The 16,275-nt window shown below is 54.3% G+C and overlaps 1 protein-coding gene across 1 annotated transcript in view; it reads left to right on the top strand.

Moving 5' to 3' along the window:
* The first annotated feature begins 364 nt into the window (after window positions 1–364).
* SLC6A20 (solute carrier family 6 member 20) overlaps window positions 365–16,275 on the top strand; it is a 33,516-nt gene continuing 17,605 nt past the window's right edge. Inside the window, exons 1-2 of the mRNA XM_045991616.1 lie at window positions 365–811; window positions 14,415–14,555. Of these exons, the coding sequence (XP_045847572.1) occupies window positions 544–811; window positions 14,415–14,555 (409 nt within the window). The 5' untranslated portion in view covers window positions 365–543. The remainder of the gene's footprint in view (window positions 812–14,414; window positions 14,556–16,275) is intronic.

Genomic DNA, 16,275 nt, shown 5'->3' with positions numbered 1-16,275 from the left:
TCCCTCCCTTCCTTCCAGTCTCAGGGCAAACTGTTTGTTTCCTCCTCCGGGAAGCCCTCCAGGACCACCCCAGCCCACCCCCGCGGTACTGCTCACCCTTTTGCTTTGCCTTAGTTGCCTTCCTCGTGTCTCAGTCTTTTTTATGGACTAAAATGAACCATAGGAAATTGTCTTCTCCGTAGGTCAACAGTAGTTGAAAATGGGACCTTTTATCCCGGCCAATTTAAGCATTTTCCTCCCCGGAAGTCAGTCCCCACAGGGGTTGGGGATGTGTGCGTGCGGCTCACAGCCGGTCCCCAGACGAAGCCCTGCACCCAGCAGGCACCCAGGAAACGATGGGAGATGGCTGGGAGAACCTGACGGCTCCGAACAGCCGCGCAGCAACACGCGGGCCCCGAACTCGAGCCCGAGGGCCCCGGGCACCACCCCCTGCCCCGCCGTCCCAAGCGCAATCCCGGGCGCCTTCCCGGCGGCGGCGGCCGGGCGGGGTGGGGCTCGCCGTCATCCATTTACCAGCCTCGCCCCTACGGCGGGCGCACGTTAATGAGATTAGCAATTAAAAAGCGAGCGCGCAGCGGCGGCGGAGGCGCGGGGCCACCCCCAGGCCGAGCGGGCGGGTCGTCCGGGCTGCGGCGCTCCGAAGCAGCCCCACGCGGCGCCCGAGGGGGAGCCGGCGCCCAGCTCGCGGCCATGGAGAAGTCGCGGCCGCTGTGGGCCAACCCGCTGCAGTTCGTCTTCGCCTGCATCTCGTACGCCGTGGGCCTGGGCAACGTGTGGCGCTTCCCCTACCTGTGCCAGATGTACGGCGGAGGTGAGTGCGGTCCGTGCGGGAGCCCGACTCCAGGCCGGTGCCCTGAGGCTCGCCGCGAGCGAGGGGCGCGGGGGTGCAGAGCCCGCCGTCCCGGACCCAGCACATCCCTCTGCGCGGCCGAGCTGTGAGCCAAAACCGCCCTCCCGCGGCCTCTGCAACGCCCCAGCCCCAGCCCCAGCCCCGCGGCCAACGAGCCTCCTCCGCACCCGGGCTCAGTGGGCCTCAGGAGGCTCGGGACGGTTTCCCCCTCCCGGGGCAAGAGGCTGACTTCTAGTGAGTAAAGCTGACATTGAAGTGTAAAAAGTGAGCAGGGAATTGTCTTGTTCAACAGAAACTGCTGCTACAGTTTTCAGATACGAAACATATTCCCAGCCGTTTGGTTGGAAACCGGTTCAAAGGGTCTTCAGCAATTCTTCACGTTTTTTTTTTAAATTAAAACACTGGTTTGGATTTGGAGCCGCAGATGGCAGGAAAGGCAAATCGTTCTGTTTCTAATTTTTTCTTGTTGTGTTTTTTGGTTTTGTTTTCTTTTTTGTTGTTGTTTTTGGTTTTTGGGTTTGGTTTTACAAATGTTTCCTCTTTTCCTCTGAAGCATCAGGGCACGTTGACTAGACAGACCCACCCACGCCCATCCTAGTCCTTTAACATTGTGGGGAGCTTGGGAACACCTTGGTGACATGCCAGGGAGCCTCTCTGCAGGACAGCCTGTCATTTTGGAAGGTACTGTGGCGAGAGGGCTTGAAGTCTCAGCATTAAACAAGAGTTTTTTTTTCCTTGGTTCCATTTCTAGAATTCTACCGAAAGGAAATTATCAGAGGTCTGACCAAGGGTGGCGATGGAAGAACAGTCTCAGCCTTTTAATAAGAGTAAAACCGTAGGGGCGCCTGGGTGGCTCAGTGGGTAAAAGCCTCTGCTCAGGTCATGATCTCAGGGTCCTGGGATCGAGCCCCGCATTGGGTTCTCTGCTCAGCGGGGAGCCTGCTTCCTCCTCTCTCTCTGCCTGCCTCTCTGCCTACTTGTGATCTCTGTCTGCCAAATAAATAAATAAAATCTTTTAAAAAAATAAATAAGAGTAAAACGTTAGAAACTTCCCAAGCCCTCAAGGAAAGGGATTTAGTCCAATAAGTTATGGAACGTTGGTGTGCAGCCGCTGGGATGGAGTTTTTGGAAACTTTCATAGGCGTTTTCTCCTATCGTCTATTCAGTGGAGGGAGGGGAAGTTAGATTCAAAACTGTACATAAGGGGTGGTCTCCGTTATGTTTAGAAATAGGCCAGGAAAAGAGAATGAGAACAAAAAATACACCAAAATGTTAACAGTAGTTAGCTCAGGGTGCTTTTTCTTTGCCTTGGACTGTGTGTGTGTGTGTGTGTGTGTGTGTGTGTGTGTGTGTGTGATTATGATGTTTTCTATAATCAGGAATGTTTTTTCACCATAAAGGACAATAAAAGATGTTAGACCAAAGTATTAACAAGATTTAACCCATTTAAGAAAGACCAAGACCTAAAGTACTGCTCCCCTTTGCCTACCCCCACCTGTTCAAAAGAAAAGAAAAGAACAGAACAGAAAAGAAAAACTGGCAAAAGGTTAACTCTCTGATTCCTTTTTTTATTTGAAGGGCATAAACACATCATAATTATGGGAAGGGTATGCTCTACCATGTTGTATAAAGGCTTCATAGCTGACTTTTCAAAGAATTGCTTGTCAGGATGAGATTTCTGGGTCCTTCTGTGCTCAGCACACGTACTGCCCACGATACCTTTGTCCTGGCTGCGTGGTTTCCACCCCTTGGGCCAGGTGAGCCCCACTGTCACATGACCGTTAATTCCTTGTTTCTAACAACACCATCCCCTGACAGCCCGCAGGTGACGTGGGTTGGGTGGAGTAATTTCTGAAATTGTATATATGTAGGGAGTTGCTAGGGGAACCACAGGACCTTCAGGACCCGGAAGAGAAAAGAAGAAATCCTGTGCCTGGTACAGAGTATACTCGGGCTGGCTGGGCTGGGTGGATGGAGAGAGATGGGGGGATGGCCGATGGATGGGTAGACACCAAGGAGAGAGGCAGGATTGGTGGCTCGCTGGGTCCGGGATGGGCAGAAATAGGCTGGGCAGGCGGCACGTTCTCAGGTGTAAGTGTCTACAGAGTAGAGACTCAATAGCTTATCCTGGCCCAGCCAGGGCTTCATCACCTGACACCTGCTCCTCTTTCCACCCCATCTGCCAGCCCCACCGAATGTTCTAGACTATTCTGGACAGTTCTCTGTCAGTGAATGGCTACTCTCTGCCTGCACACTTTCCACGAACTATTTCCTCTACCTGGGAAGCTGTCTGTAGCCTGGAGGCCTCCTTTCTCTGCCTCCCACCGGCCCCTGTGGTGGGGTCAGAGGAGGCACCAAAGAGTATTGGTTGGACTGCTGAGCGGGATCTGTTAGAAACGCATGGGGAGGGGCACCTGGGTGGCTCAGTGGGTTGAGCCGCTGCCTTCGGCTCGGGTCATGATCTCGGGGTCCTGGGATCGAGTCCCGCATCAGGCTCTCTGCTCAGCAGGGAGCCTGCTTCCCTCTCTCTCTCTCTCTCTGCCTGCCTCTCTATCTACTTGTGATCTCTCTCTGTCAAATAAATAAATTAAAAAAAAAAAAAAGAAACACATGGGGAATGTGAGGTGGGGATGTGGGTGCTTTTCCCTGAGCCTTTCCCTGTCCAGGGGTGTTGCCTATTAATAAGTGATTTATGTGGCCCAAAAGCCGGGCCATGTGCCGACCCATTCTTCACCTAAAGCTAAAGGGTAAACCAACCACATCATGAAAGTCTCCAGAGGAGGGTTTTTCTCAACAGCACCATGACCCGCTGCCTACAGCCAACAAAGGGCTTATTTATAAACTACAGGGCCGAGTTGTGCCAAAATACTTCCCAGAATAAAGCGGATTAGGGAATCTCTGCTCCTTTCCACGGGCCTGGCTCTGCGGGCCTGGCTCTGAGGGGAAGGTGGGTGGGGGCTGGGGGGGCGGGGGCTTGTGTCCTTCCTGCTGTCCAAGCCAGGCTCAGCACAAGGAATGTTAATTCTGAAGATTACGTTTCGGGTACCAGCCGCCTCTGTGCAGCATGCCGGCACTAGAGGAAAAATAGCCCAGAACTTCTTCTGGAACGAGTCAGCAGCCCTCAGTGACCGTGTCAGCGTCCAGGGCACTGTTGTTCTATAAGAAATCTGGGATGCGAATGCATGGGTTCGCCCATGTAGAAAAGAAATGGACCAGTAACTGCTTTTTATACAGACGTGCTGGAGTCATGGAAGAGACGCCGACAGATGGGGAACAGTTGTGTGGCTCGTGGCAACGTGGATGGTTTTCCTCCTAAGTTTTCTCTCTGTTATATGGGATCTGTGAAGAGGAGGAAGTCGGAGGACTCCTGCCTGTGTGGGTTCGATGACTCTCAGACGGGATGTCCCACTTCCCCCTCAAAGCCCCCTCTGCTCCTCTCTGGTGCTTATCAGGCTTCCTGGGGAGCCTGATAAATGGCAGGTCTCTGGCCTCAGCCCCCAGAGATTCTGACTCAGGCACCTGCTGTGAGGGGGGGCAGGATCTGCCCTTCTAGCAAGGTCCTAAGTGGTGCTGATGCTGCTGGTCCTTGGAGCGCACCTTAGACAGAGGTCAGGGGTGTTCTCATGCCGCCCCCAGGCCAGCAGCTGCTGGGAGTGAGGTAGCAGTGTGCTGGGAAAACATGGAGCCCCCGGCTTTTAATAGGAGAAGTAAGACCTAACTTGGAGCATCTGATGATTATCGCCGTGCAAATACCCCCACCATGGCCGACTTCACACTCTCATGTCCCGGGACACGGTCCAACCTGAGGTCCCGGGATGCAGGGCTGGCAGCAGTGGGCACAGCCGGCTCCCGTGAGCTGGTCTGAGCTGGCCCTGCAGCCACAGCCCTCCCAGCCAGCGCCTGCCCCCGGACAGAGCCACAGCAGCTCAGCGTGCAGATGGACAGGCAGACGGCACCGCCTTGGCTCGCCATACAGCGTGTGTGTGCATGCGCGTGTGCTCTATAAATGCACATTTGTGTTTCTACAGTTCTCCTCAGTGGGATGGAAACCTGAGGTTCGGAGGTTGTAGTGCATCGAGCCCATAAAATTTCCAAAGTCAACTCCAGATAGTAGATGAGAGCATGTGTTCTGTGCGTCCCTTGAGAAACCCTGTCTGCTGCTGCTGCTGGTGCTGCTGCTGCCACCGCTGCTGGGGCTTCTAGACAAGGTGCTGGGAACCGGCTGGTCTGGGCTCTTGGCCACAGGCCCTCAACATCCTCCTCCCAGCACCCCTGCAGTCTGTCCTGTCTGCCCCACTCAGAGATGGGAGACAAGTCCAGGGAAGAAAAGGGGGCTCCTGGAGGTGGAGCTGGGGCTTGGGCCATTTCCTTCAGGAAGCCTAACTCTCCCCAGACCCCCTGGGGTTGGGGTTTCCTGTTCTGATAAAGGCAAGACGGGAAGTGACTCCTGCAGAGGCCTGGGCCTCCCCCCCCCCCACCCCTCCCCAGGACAGGACTAACCCTGGCTCAGGGCCCTTCCCCACATGGCCTGCTGTGACATTCAACCACAGCTTCCCCTGCACACCAGAGGGGGTCTGGCCAAGCACCTGCTGTCTGCTGTGTCCACCCAAGAGAAGCCCTTGACACTTGCAGGCCAGCCCTCTCTCTCCACCCCTGCCCTTCCCCCAAATGTCAGCGCCTCCCCCCTCCCAGGGGGGATACCCACACTCCTTGCCCTTTCCAGGACACCCCCTACTCCTTAATTTAAAAGTGTCTGTAAAGCCATGTCTTACCATGCACAGCACCGTGGACTCGGACGTGGCTCACGCTGGTCCCCGCCCCACCTCCATGGGGAAGAAAGGCCCCCAACCAGATCACAACGGCCACCTGCCAGTGGGGAAGCCTCTAGCAGCACCCCCCACCCCGAGCTGGACCGCATGCTGACGTCCAGGTCCCACCCCTAAATCCTGAGTTGGTCTCATTCCTGTCCTCACCAGGAGGCATTTTAAAGCTCCGCAGGGGGTCCTACTGTGCCATAGGAATGAGAACCACGATCTGAGATCCGTCCCCAAACAGGCAGGAGCCTAGAACATTATAAACAGTCAATGAGACAAACCTTTTAGGAGTTTAATTTCAGTTCTTCAACAAGCACAGGTCGAGGCTCTGCTGCTGCCGGGGACAAAGATGGTCATCACCCTGGAGGAGCGACAGCATGGGCGGCTTGACCAAGTGCCTCAGGAGGAAGGACTAACCGCCCAGGAGAAGCCAGGAGGGCTTCCGGCTGGACAGTCTGAGCTCATCGGGTAGATTTAGGGACAGGATCATTCTTGGCAGAAGAGACCATGTGTGAAAACGACGCAGGAGGGTGTACATCTGAGGGGAATGGCTGGAAACTCCAGGTGGCTGGGACGTTGGGTGGGGGCCAGGGCGGGAGGGCACATGAGGAAGGGTCCAGCAGGAATACAAACAGAAGGGCCTTGACGAGCAGGTTGGCAAGATGGAACAGGCATAGCGAAGCCGGAGTTCCAGCGGGGAAGGGGCGCCTTCAGACCTTACGGAGCCTGCGGACAGACAGACTGATGGATGCCAGGACCACGTTCACCAGGGAGGGGGTGACTGAGGAAGAGACAGGCGGTGGGGTTGGGTGTGCAGAGAACAGGACCACGCTCCTCACAGGGTGGTCCCTGGACCAGCAGCTTCCGCATCACCTGGGAAGCTGGGCTCTGTACTCCTTAATCACGCGCGCACGTGCACACACACACACACACACACCCCAAAAAAGAAAAAATCAGGGTAAAAAGTCCCTGTGTGGTTTTGGAGAAGCAAAGGCATGGAAGTAGAAAGATGGCATGAGTTTGAAATTCAAGCCTGAGTGAATTTTCCCCTGTAAGTGGCCACCTCTGGCTGTTTGGTGTCTTTGTGGGTCTCAAAGGACAGAGCCAAGATTTGTGGAGATAAATTTCATACAGAGAAGAGTTTCTCTTGTAGGGAGCTTTTTGGGTGTAGCAAACAGATAAGGTACTGGCTGTGATCATTAGAAAAATAAGTAGCGGGTGCCTGGGTGGCTCAGTGGGTTAAGCCTCTGCCTTCAGCTCAGGTCATGGTCTCAGGGTCCTGGGATCGAGTCCTGAAGAGCCCCGCATTGGGCTCTCTGCTTAGCAGGGAGCCTGCTTCCCCCGCCACCACCCATCTGCCTCTCTGCCTACTTGTGATCTCTGTCAAATAAATAAAACCTTAAAAAAAAAGAAAAATAAGTAGCAACATGTTCTAGAAGACGTATTCGTGTGTGTGTGTGTGCACCCGCGTGCATATTGGGGTGTCAAAATGAAGAATACGTGTTCATGGTAGAAAATTTGGAAAACAGAGAAATATATAAAGAAATGAAATACAAAGTCACCCCAATTCCAGTAGCCAAAAAGTCATGACTGTTCTATCTGGAGGCATATTTTATATCTAATTCCATGTCTTAATGATTTTACTTTCCCTGTGACAATCAGCGATTGTTTCCAAAATCATTTAATATTCTTTGAGGCCGTGAACTTACACGGCCCTTCGAGATTCCGTTCACAGACGTGGCACTAACTAATTTGCCCATTCCCCAGAGTGGTATGGGACTTGATCTCACAAACCTTGCAGGCTAGATGTCTGGGTAGCGAGTACATTCTCAACAGTTTTGCCTTGGAGTAGTAGGGCTCCCGACATGGAGGGTGGAGACCCTACCCCGCATCCCCCGCTGATTACTAACATCTCCAGCCAGCAGTTGACCCTCCGGAGGGGGCACCAGAGCTCCTCCTGGGAAGTCAGTCCTTTTTGCAGACATTAGCCCACTTATCCTTGTGAATGGGCTGCTGGGGCTACCCGATGGGCTGGCTGAGGAGGTGAAACCCTTGGGGGTGGGCTTCCCGGGTGAGAAGGTCCAGGCGTCTCCCCTGCTGTCAAAGGCTGCTGTGTCCCTGGGTCCTCTCCTCCCCGCCTTTCTCAGGATCTGGCAGTCAGGTCCGGGCCGGTCACCTGCAGACGGGGCTGAACGACCCGAGTGTTCTGCGGGGCGAATCCTGCAGGCAGGGACACTCAGAGCTGCACGGTTCCCAGGAGCCCACCACTGTGGCTCTCTGCTCTGTGGGACGTGGTAACTCACAAAACTTTTTTCTTTTTTCGCTTACAAAAGTTTTAAAAACATGTTTACTGGGAACTGGTTGGTGAGCCCTTTCTGGGACACAGCTAGGGAAACATCTGGTAGAATTAGTTGTTCCAGCTGCTCTGTCCACAGCCTTCTCTCCTGCTTGGTTCTTTCTAGAGACCCAGGAGATGCACTTGCCGTCCCTGCCTCATCCTCTGTCATTTCCGCTGTATCCTCTTCCCCTGGGCTACGGGGTCATTTTTCACATTTTACTTCTTACAACCTGCATTGGCTTTAAGTTCATCTGCCCTATTTTTTCATCCTCATAAAATCTTTTTTCTCCTTAAATTGTCCTTTTTTCTTCCTCATTTTGCCTGACACTTCCGTAAGTGCCATGTTCTCTTGGCTCTTAGAGACCAGCTCCTAGAAGTTGGCTACAGATTTCTCCTGTGCGTCCTGGCAGATTGCTTCCGGAGGAAGGCAATTGCTCCAGAAGCCTTTAGAGGAGCCCTTGTGTCTTGATCTGCGGCGTATTATCCGGGGGCCAAACTGCCTTCTGAGCGCTCACCCTTCTTGAGGGAGGTGCAGGCCAGTATAGACTTGCCCCAGGTCCGGATGACCTAATGCAGTCACAAAATAAAGTGAGAGTTCAAAGGAACCTTCTATGAAATTTTACGGTTTTAACAACGTGATGGTTTTAGCAACAATGATGAACTTTCCCAGACCTCTCCTGTCATCTCCCTCTGGTAAGAGCTTCACAAATTGCCCACCCACATTGAACCCCCTACAAAACCACTTACCATCAAGTGGCCATTCAGCAAACACTCACTGAACGTGCATTTACTCTGTATCGGGCCCCATGGTGGGAACTGGAGATTTAGCGGTGGGCCAGACAGACCCTGTCTCCGCACTTGGGAGCTGTTTTGGGGAGTGGGGGTGGGCGGGGCAGTAGACTGTGACGGGGGCACCCCCACTTAGCTTCGGGTGATGTGGAGAGGCTCCTGAAGGAAGCTATGTGCGTAGAAGGTCCAGCGAACCTGAGGGACTCCGTCCAGCATCCACCAGACACCCCCTGTGCTGGGCTCTCTGCTCTGTTCCGAGCGGACCAGCGAGCAAGGGCATCCCTGCTGTGGGGAGCCAGGCAGCAGGCAGACGCTAGAATTACAGCATCATGTCACAGGAGTAATTGCTCGGAAGGTCCAGTGGGGTGAGAGTTTGAAGGGTCTCTCTGGTATGGGGGCCGTGGTCGTTAAGGCAGACCAGGAAGGCCCCTCCGAGGGGGGGGCAGGGTGGGCAGAGAAATGAGAAAAGGGAGAAAGCATTCCAGGCAGAGGGAACAGCGAGGACAAGTGGGTAGAGGCTGGACCAGCAGGAAGGGCCACGGGGCTGCAGGAGTGTGAGGGAGGCCACCAGCTTGGAGAGGAGAGTGGAGCCCTGGGTCTCAGAGCCTCAGAGGCCACGGGAAGGAGTGTGGGTGTTGTTCTAGGTGTGCGGAGAAGCCAAACAGGCTTTGACCAGGTATGTGTGGGAAGGGCAGAGAGGGACACAGTTGGGCGATCAGCTGTCAGGGGGCAACTGTGGAGTGGACGGACCAGGAGGACCAGCCGCGGGACACAAGGATGCTCACTGGGGAGGTGGCAGTAAGAGCCCTCCAGGCTCGGAGCTGTCTTTACATCTCAGAATAGAATTGTCCTCTGTGACTGTAACCATTCCCCACGCCCAGGGTCATGCAGACGCACACAAGCCTGTGCCACCTGACCTATCTCGGCACCCCAGAGCCCTCTGAAGCTTAAGGACGTAGAAGGAATGATGGAATTTGAGGGTCGCCATCGGCAGCCAGCACGACGATGGGTGTCTCCTGCAAGAATTCTTAGGGGCCGCTCAGTCTGATGGGCAGGGTTCTGATGGGAAACAGGAGGGCGATCTCAGCTCAGAATACCTCCCAGCAAAGTCACATGCATCATTTCCAAGGGGGCAAACCTGTAACTTTCTGCAGAGAAACCTGGCAGAGCCCACCTTGACCAAGTGAGCCAAGTGATCCCAGCCGAGAACGGGGCATGGCGGCATCAGGTGCCCCTGGACAAAGACCCAGGTGGCTTCGGAGTTCCTGCCAAAACCCAAAGCAAGAGACATTCCACAGAAGAACTGGTTAGGATTCTCTCGCAGGTCAAGGTCATGAAGGACAAAGAGAGCCGAAGAGGCTGTCCCAGGTTGAAGCTGAGTGAGGGGATGTAGCCCGAGACGCCACGCGTGATGGTGAGGCCGGAGGGAGGACGGGGTGGGGGAGTTGGTCAAATTGCAGGAAGGTCTGCGGGCCATGTCACTCTCCTGGTTCTCCTTGCCCTGGGATTATGCAAGAGAATGTCCTTATTTTTAGGAGCTGTGTGATGAAGTATTGAGAGGTTAAAAAGGGGGGCAGGAACAAAAAATGAAGTGGTGTGTAGAGCAGTGAATTCTTTCTCACAGTTCTGTGAGTGCCTGGGGATTTCTCCAGGCTTCATCAGGCCTGGCTATTGTGGGGGTGTCTGCCTACAAGTCTCCCATGTGGGCACTCGGCATGGAGTTCGATGGGCCTTCAGTTCTCCTCCCGTGGCTTCTCATCCCCAGGTCATGGGAGCAAAGGATTTTCATCCATCTCTCCCCGACGATGGGATCTGCTCATACTAAGGCAGGATCAGAGGAGAGAAGTCCGTGGAAGAGGGTTGGCCAGTGGACTCACTTTCAAACTGATCACAAAACTAATTTTTCTTTTCTTGAGATATGCAGGAAAGTACACTTTTTCTGGTGTCCCGTTCTAAGAATTTTGATAAACGTTTGGTTGTGTTACCACCATGGCAGTAATGCCCCTTAGAGTCAGCCCTTCCCTTCCTGACCCCCGTCAACCACAGATCTGTTTTCTGTCCCTATGGGGTTGCTGTTTTCCAGAATGTCCTATAAGGGGAACATACAGTGCGGAGCCTTTCAAATCAGGCATCTTTAATTTAGCGTAACACTTCTGAGAGTCTGTGGTGCTGTAGCATGGATTAGTAGTTTGTTCCTTTTTGCTGGCTGAGTAGTATTTCATTGAATGGATGTACCACAACTTACCCAATGGAGAACCACTAAGTTGTTTCCAGTTTCTGATAACACTGAACGGAGCTGCTATAAACATTCTTGCAGAGGTTTTGATGCAAACATTGTTGCTTCTCTAGAGGAAACACATAGGGGCATGATGGCTGGGGCAGACAGGAAGAGTGTGCTTAACTGTATGAGACTGCCAAACCCCTTTCCAGAGTGGCTATACCACCTTCCAGGCCAGCAACGATGCCCAGGAGTCTCCCCAGGTCCTCATCAGCACTCGATATTGTCAGCCTGGTTTATTTTAGCTGTCCTGATAGGTGTGCAGTGGCATCTCATAGTGGTCCGTATGCTTGTTTTCACAATGAACGCCGACATTGAGCATCTTTTCATGGGCTCATTTGCCATTCATGTATTTTCTTTGCTGAAACGTCTGTTCAGATCTTTTGTACTTTTTTTGAATGGGTTCTTCGTTTGCTCATTGTTCAGTTTGAAGAGTCCTTTACAAATTCTAGATATTGTCTTTGTCAGATACGTGTTTTGCAAATGTTTCTCCCAGTCTTTAGCTTGCCTTTTTCATTTTCCTACCTGTATCTGTCACAGCACAATTTGAAAATGAAATCTGACTTATTGATGCCATCCTTCATAGATAGTGCTTTTGATGGGGTAGATGAGAAATCTTTGCCTAGACCTGCGGTCAGAAAGTTTTTCTCCTGGGCCATATTCTAGAAGTTCTATAGTTTTGAGTTGTGCACACGGGTCTGTGATCCATTTTGAGGTATTGGGCAGGGGGACGTCTAAAATGTGAGATATGGGTTGAGATTCATCTTTTTCTGGATTGGTGTTCAGTTCTAACACCACTTTTTAAAAAGATTTTATTTATTTATTTGATGGGGGCGGGCACAACCTGGGGGGTGGCGGCAGATGGGGAGAGGAAGAAGCAGACTCCCAGCCGAGCAGGGAGCCCGCCCAATGTGGGGCTCGATCCCAGAACCCTGGGATCATGACCTGAGCCGAAGGCAGAGGCTTTAACCCACTGAGCCACACAGGCATCCCTCTAAAACCATTTGTTGAGAAAACGGTTGCAGAGTGAACCCACGGGGATCATGTGTTTGGATAGTTGGTGGATGGGAGAGGAGATAGAAATGTCTGATGGGCAGACCCCAAGTGCCCCTGTGACGCCGCCTGGGCACCAGGTCTTGGATTTCCAGCCTCCCCATGGGCCGTGGGCCATCAGGCAGGCCCTGTCAGAGAGAAAATCCTGCCATGGACCTTGCCAGGCCTCGTGTGGTTGCTGTTTAACACCTTGGGTGCAAATGAGCTTTTCTGATGACAGCTGAGGGTTTGAATGCTGTTCCAAGCAGGTGCTGTCCATGCAACCTTTGTTGTTAGGTTTGTGGTGGGTGGGGACCCCCCCAACAGCCCCCGCCTCTTGAACTCCCTGCTCCAAGAAGAACCTGGGGAGATGCCAAAACACATTTCTGCAGGGCAGGATGGGAGCAGGGCCTGGCAGAGTCGCCAGCGCAGAGTCCAGGAGTGAGAGGGGAGCACGTGTCGTGGGCCCCAGTGTAAGTGGGGAGGACGGAGCCGGGAGGGCGAGGCCTGGTGGTAGTGGCATAGTAGGGGCCTTTCTCTCCATGGTGGGAGATGGCCCTGCTTGGTCTCTGCTTGGTCTTGGTGCCAGCAATCCTCTTTCTGGGATTTCTGCTCCGAGGAAAGAACCAAACACGTGGGCCAGAGTTTGTCCCACTGCTCTGTTTAGGATGACAGAGGATGAAATGAGTCTGGGCACATTTTCCTAGCAGAACACCAGGCAGCTACTGGGGCCGGGGGGTGATGCACACGGACATGTTGCGGTCAGGAGAGGGATCGTGAGATCCCGCCGGGGGAGAAGAGGGACCTCAGGGACTTTGTATGTACAGTGAAGGCGTTGTTGCAAACATTAGACATTCATGTAAGCATCTATATTTCATTCTTTTACCTGAATACTTTTGCAACCGGCTCCTTGTGTAACCAGCCCTTAATCCCCGCAGCTGTAGTGTGAGGGTTTTATTTTAATCAGGAGTCCTGCCCTCTTCTCCTCCTGGAACCTTTTGTCAGGTCCACTGCCAAGGAGCTGGGATCCTAGGGGGAGAGATGAGCAGGGCTTCAGAGAAGGAGGGAAGGAGGGGCAGGTCTTGAGGGAGAAGCAGCAGGGCAGTGCCCTGCAAGCAGGGGTGGAGGGAGCCCCCAGCAGGTGCCAGCAGTGGGGAGGGCTTCCAGAGCTCCGGCCACACCCCTGGCTCCCACTGACAGCTACTCAGGGACCCGTGGGTTTTAAATTTGTATTGGTGATAGTACTCTTCATTAAAATAAAATTTTAGACTGAGGCCCCCCACGTAAAACAGATACACATACAATAGAGGTACTCTGTCGATGAAGATGGTGGCCTAGGCTCTGTCTGTTGGGGACCTCTTGTCTCCCCACACATAGACACCAGGCCCCCGCCTATGTCATTGGTTGGTGCAACAGAAGATGGACTAGGGTTTCTGGCAGAGGAGCTGGGGCAGCTGAGGCATTGAGAAAGGCACTCAAGGGGCTTGGGACAGTGGCAGTTTACTACCCGGGATGGAAGTATTTCAACATTTTAACTAACAAGTCCGCATGTCATCCATGGACAGATGGTTGAACAGATGGATGGATAAGTAGAAAGATGAAAAGATGGAAGAATGGATGGATGGATGGATGATGGATGGTTGGATGGGTGAAAGGATGAGTGGTTGGATGGTAGATGGATGGATGGTAGATGGATGGATGGGCAGGTGGATGGTTGGATTGGGTGGATGGATGGGTGAGTGGATTGATGGATGGATGATGGATGGTTGGATGGGTGAAAGGATGAGTGGTTGGATGGTAGATGGATGGATGGGCAGGTGGATGGTTGGATTGGGTGGGTGGATTGATGGACAAATAGAACACAGATGGATGAATGACAGATGGGTGAGAGGAATGAAAGAACACTGTGTTGGGGACGCCTGGGTGGCTCAGTGGGTTAAAGCCTCTGCCTTCGGGTCGGGTCATGATCCCAGGGTCCTGGGATCGAGCCCCACATGGGGCTCTCTGCTCAGCAGGGAGCCTGCTTCCTCCTCCCTCTCTGCCTGCCTCTCTGCCTACTTGTGATCTCTGTCTGTCAAGTAAATAAATTTTAAAAAATCTTAAAAAAAAAAAAAAACAGGTTGTGGAACAAGGTGGGAGAGAGTGAAGGCAGAGGGTCGGAGGGTGGATGGAAAGGTGGAACGATGAATGCATATGTGGAAAGACTGAAGGAAGGAAGGGAGGGTGGCTGGAAGGACACGTGAATGGAGGTCCTGCAGGCTCCAGAGTGAAACCCGTCAGTGATGGCCTGGTCTTGGCCCTGGATGCCTGCAGGCAGCTTCCTGGTGCCCTACCTCGTCATGCTCATTGTGGAGGGCATGCCTCTCCTGTACCTGGAACTGGCCGTGGGGCAGCGCATGCGGCAGGGAAGCATCGGCGCCTGGAAGACCATCAGCCCCTACCTTGGTGGTGTCGGTAAGTGGGTCCTCTCCCATCTGGAGACCCCCTGCTGTATCCCGGACACCAGGGGGTGGGGGTGGGAGCCCACGGGCAGAGCAGCTGGAGCAAGGAGACTGCACAGTTTCTGAGAGCAAGCCCTTGAGGGTGGACACATGGCCCGGGTTGGGGGGCTGTAGAATGGGCAGGATTTCTTAACTCGTGTGCCACTAAGAAAGGGGGGATGCGTACCCACTGGGGAGCGGATGCCACATTGCTTCTCTTCTCCGGGCCTCCGTTTGCTCTTCGGTAAAAGGAAGCTAGCTGCTCCATCAAGGAGCTATAACGTGGGGTTCAGCTGGCTTCCACTCCGGGAACTCATCTAGGTACCTGTGCCTGCTGATGACTGGGAACAACGTCTCCTCTCCCGCTCCGTGAGCACCTGCTCCGTGCCAGGTGCCTGCCGGTACCATAGATGCTCACGGGCCCACACGCGCTGGGTCATAGCACTGAGAGCCTGCGGGATGTATTGGTCCCTCCATGCACGGAGGCAGAGCCTGCATGCCCCCCTCCCCTGAGCGACTGCCAGCGGGCGTCCGGGCACCTCTCGGAGATCGTTAACCTGCCCTGTGCAACCCTTACGTTTCAGGGATGCCTGGGCACCGCGGGAGGGACTTTGGCCCACATGGGCCATGGTGTCTTGGGCTCCACCCTCTTGCCCCCAGACAGGAAGGCAGGCAGGGGCGCAGAGTGGTGTTTTTGGAGCAGCGGGGACATACATGGGCCTGGGATGTAGCCTTTGTGTGGAAGCGATGCGTCCGTGCCCTCCCAGACCATCTCCAAACACCAGCAGCCTCCTCATCCTGAAGGGCTGTTAATTTTTAACAAGGAAGTGTGCGGTTTTACAGTCGGCCCATGTCATCAATTGCAGAGGGCTTCTCCAGGGTGGCATTTGCTGCCTCAGAGGAAAGCTACCAGATACTTGTGCCAAGCCTGGGTGCTGGCGAATGTTTAACCACTGGCCCTTGAGGAGGGGCGGGGAGGTGGGGGGGGTAGGGAGGGTCTGGCTGTAGCGTTCACCTGTGCCCCTGGTGTAAACATTTGCACTGGGCGGCGGGTGGCGGGGGGGACTGCAGACCTTTCACGCAGTATTCCACAGGGCAGGGGTGCCTCTGGGGGGCTGGTGTGGGTGGGTGTCATGCACCCCTGCCCCGGGCCCTGCAGGCTGGCCAGTTCAGCGCCAACCTGTCCCTTCCCCTCCTCACATACCGTCCCACACCCCTGCTTCCTGCTGCCATGAAGCTGGGCTGGGCATAAGGGACCGCACTTGAGGGGAACCCCAGGGGACATCTGTGACCTCCAGCATCGGGGTGGCACTGGGCAGGGTCAGCAGGCCACTCACACTCCGTGCTGAGCCCATACCTGCCACGTCACAGCTGAGCGCTCTCGGGCCATCTCCCTGCCTCATTTTCTCCTCTGGGAAGTGCAGGTAATAATGCCCACCCCCCCCCCAACCCGTGACCACATTGTTGCCAAGACCTAAAAGCCCAGCAGGTGCTCGACGTCTCACCTGCCACTGAAGTGTGGCAGACTGGCATTGGACTCACGTCCTCAAGGCCGGGGAGTGAGGTTGTGGGGACAGACTGGCTCTTAGGGGCCCATGGGCGCCCAGCCACCGCTGGCCCTCCCGCAAAGTGGCCCGAGGAGGCTTTGCTGTCCTGGTGCAGTCACCGGGGCGCGTCCGGGGCTGGCGGACACG

Source organism: Meles meles, chromosome 20 (genome assembly GCF_922984935.1).
Source record: "Meles meles chromosome 20, mMelMel3.1 paternal haplotype, whole genome shotgun sequence".
Lineage (NCBI taxonomy): Eukaryota > Metazoa > Chordata > Mammalia > Carnivora > Mustelidae > Meles > Meles meles.
The sequence above is the reverse complement of the archived record's forward strand: the minus strand, read 5'-3'. Positions and strand labels throughout refer to the sequence as shown.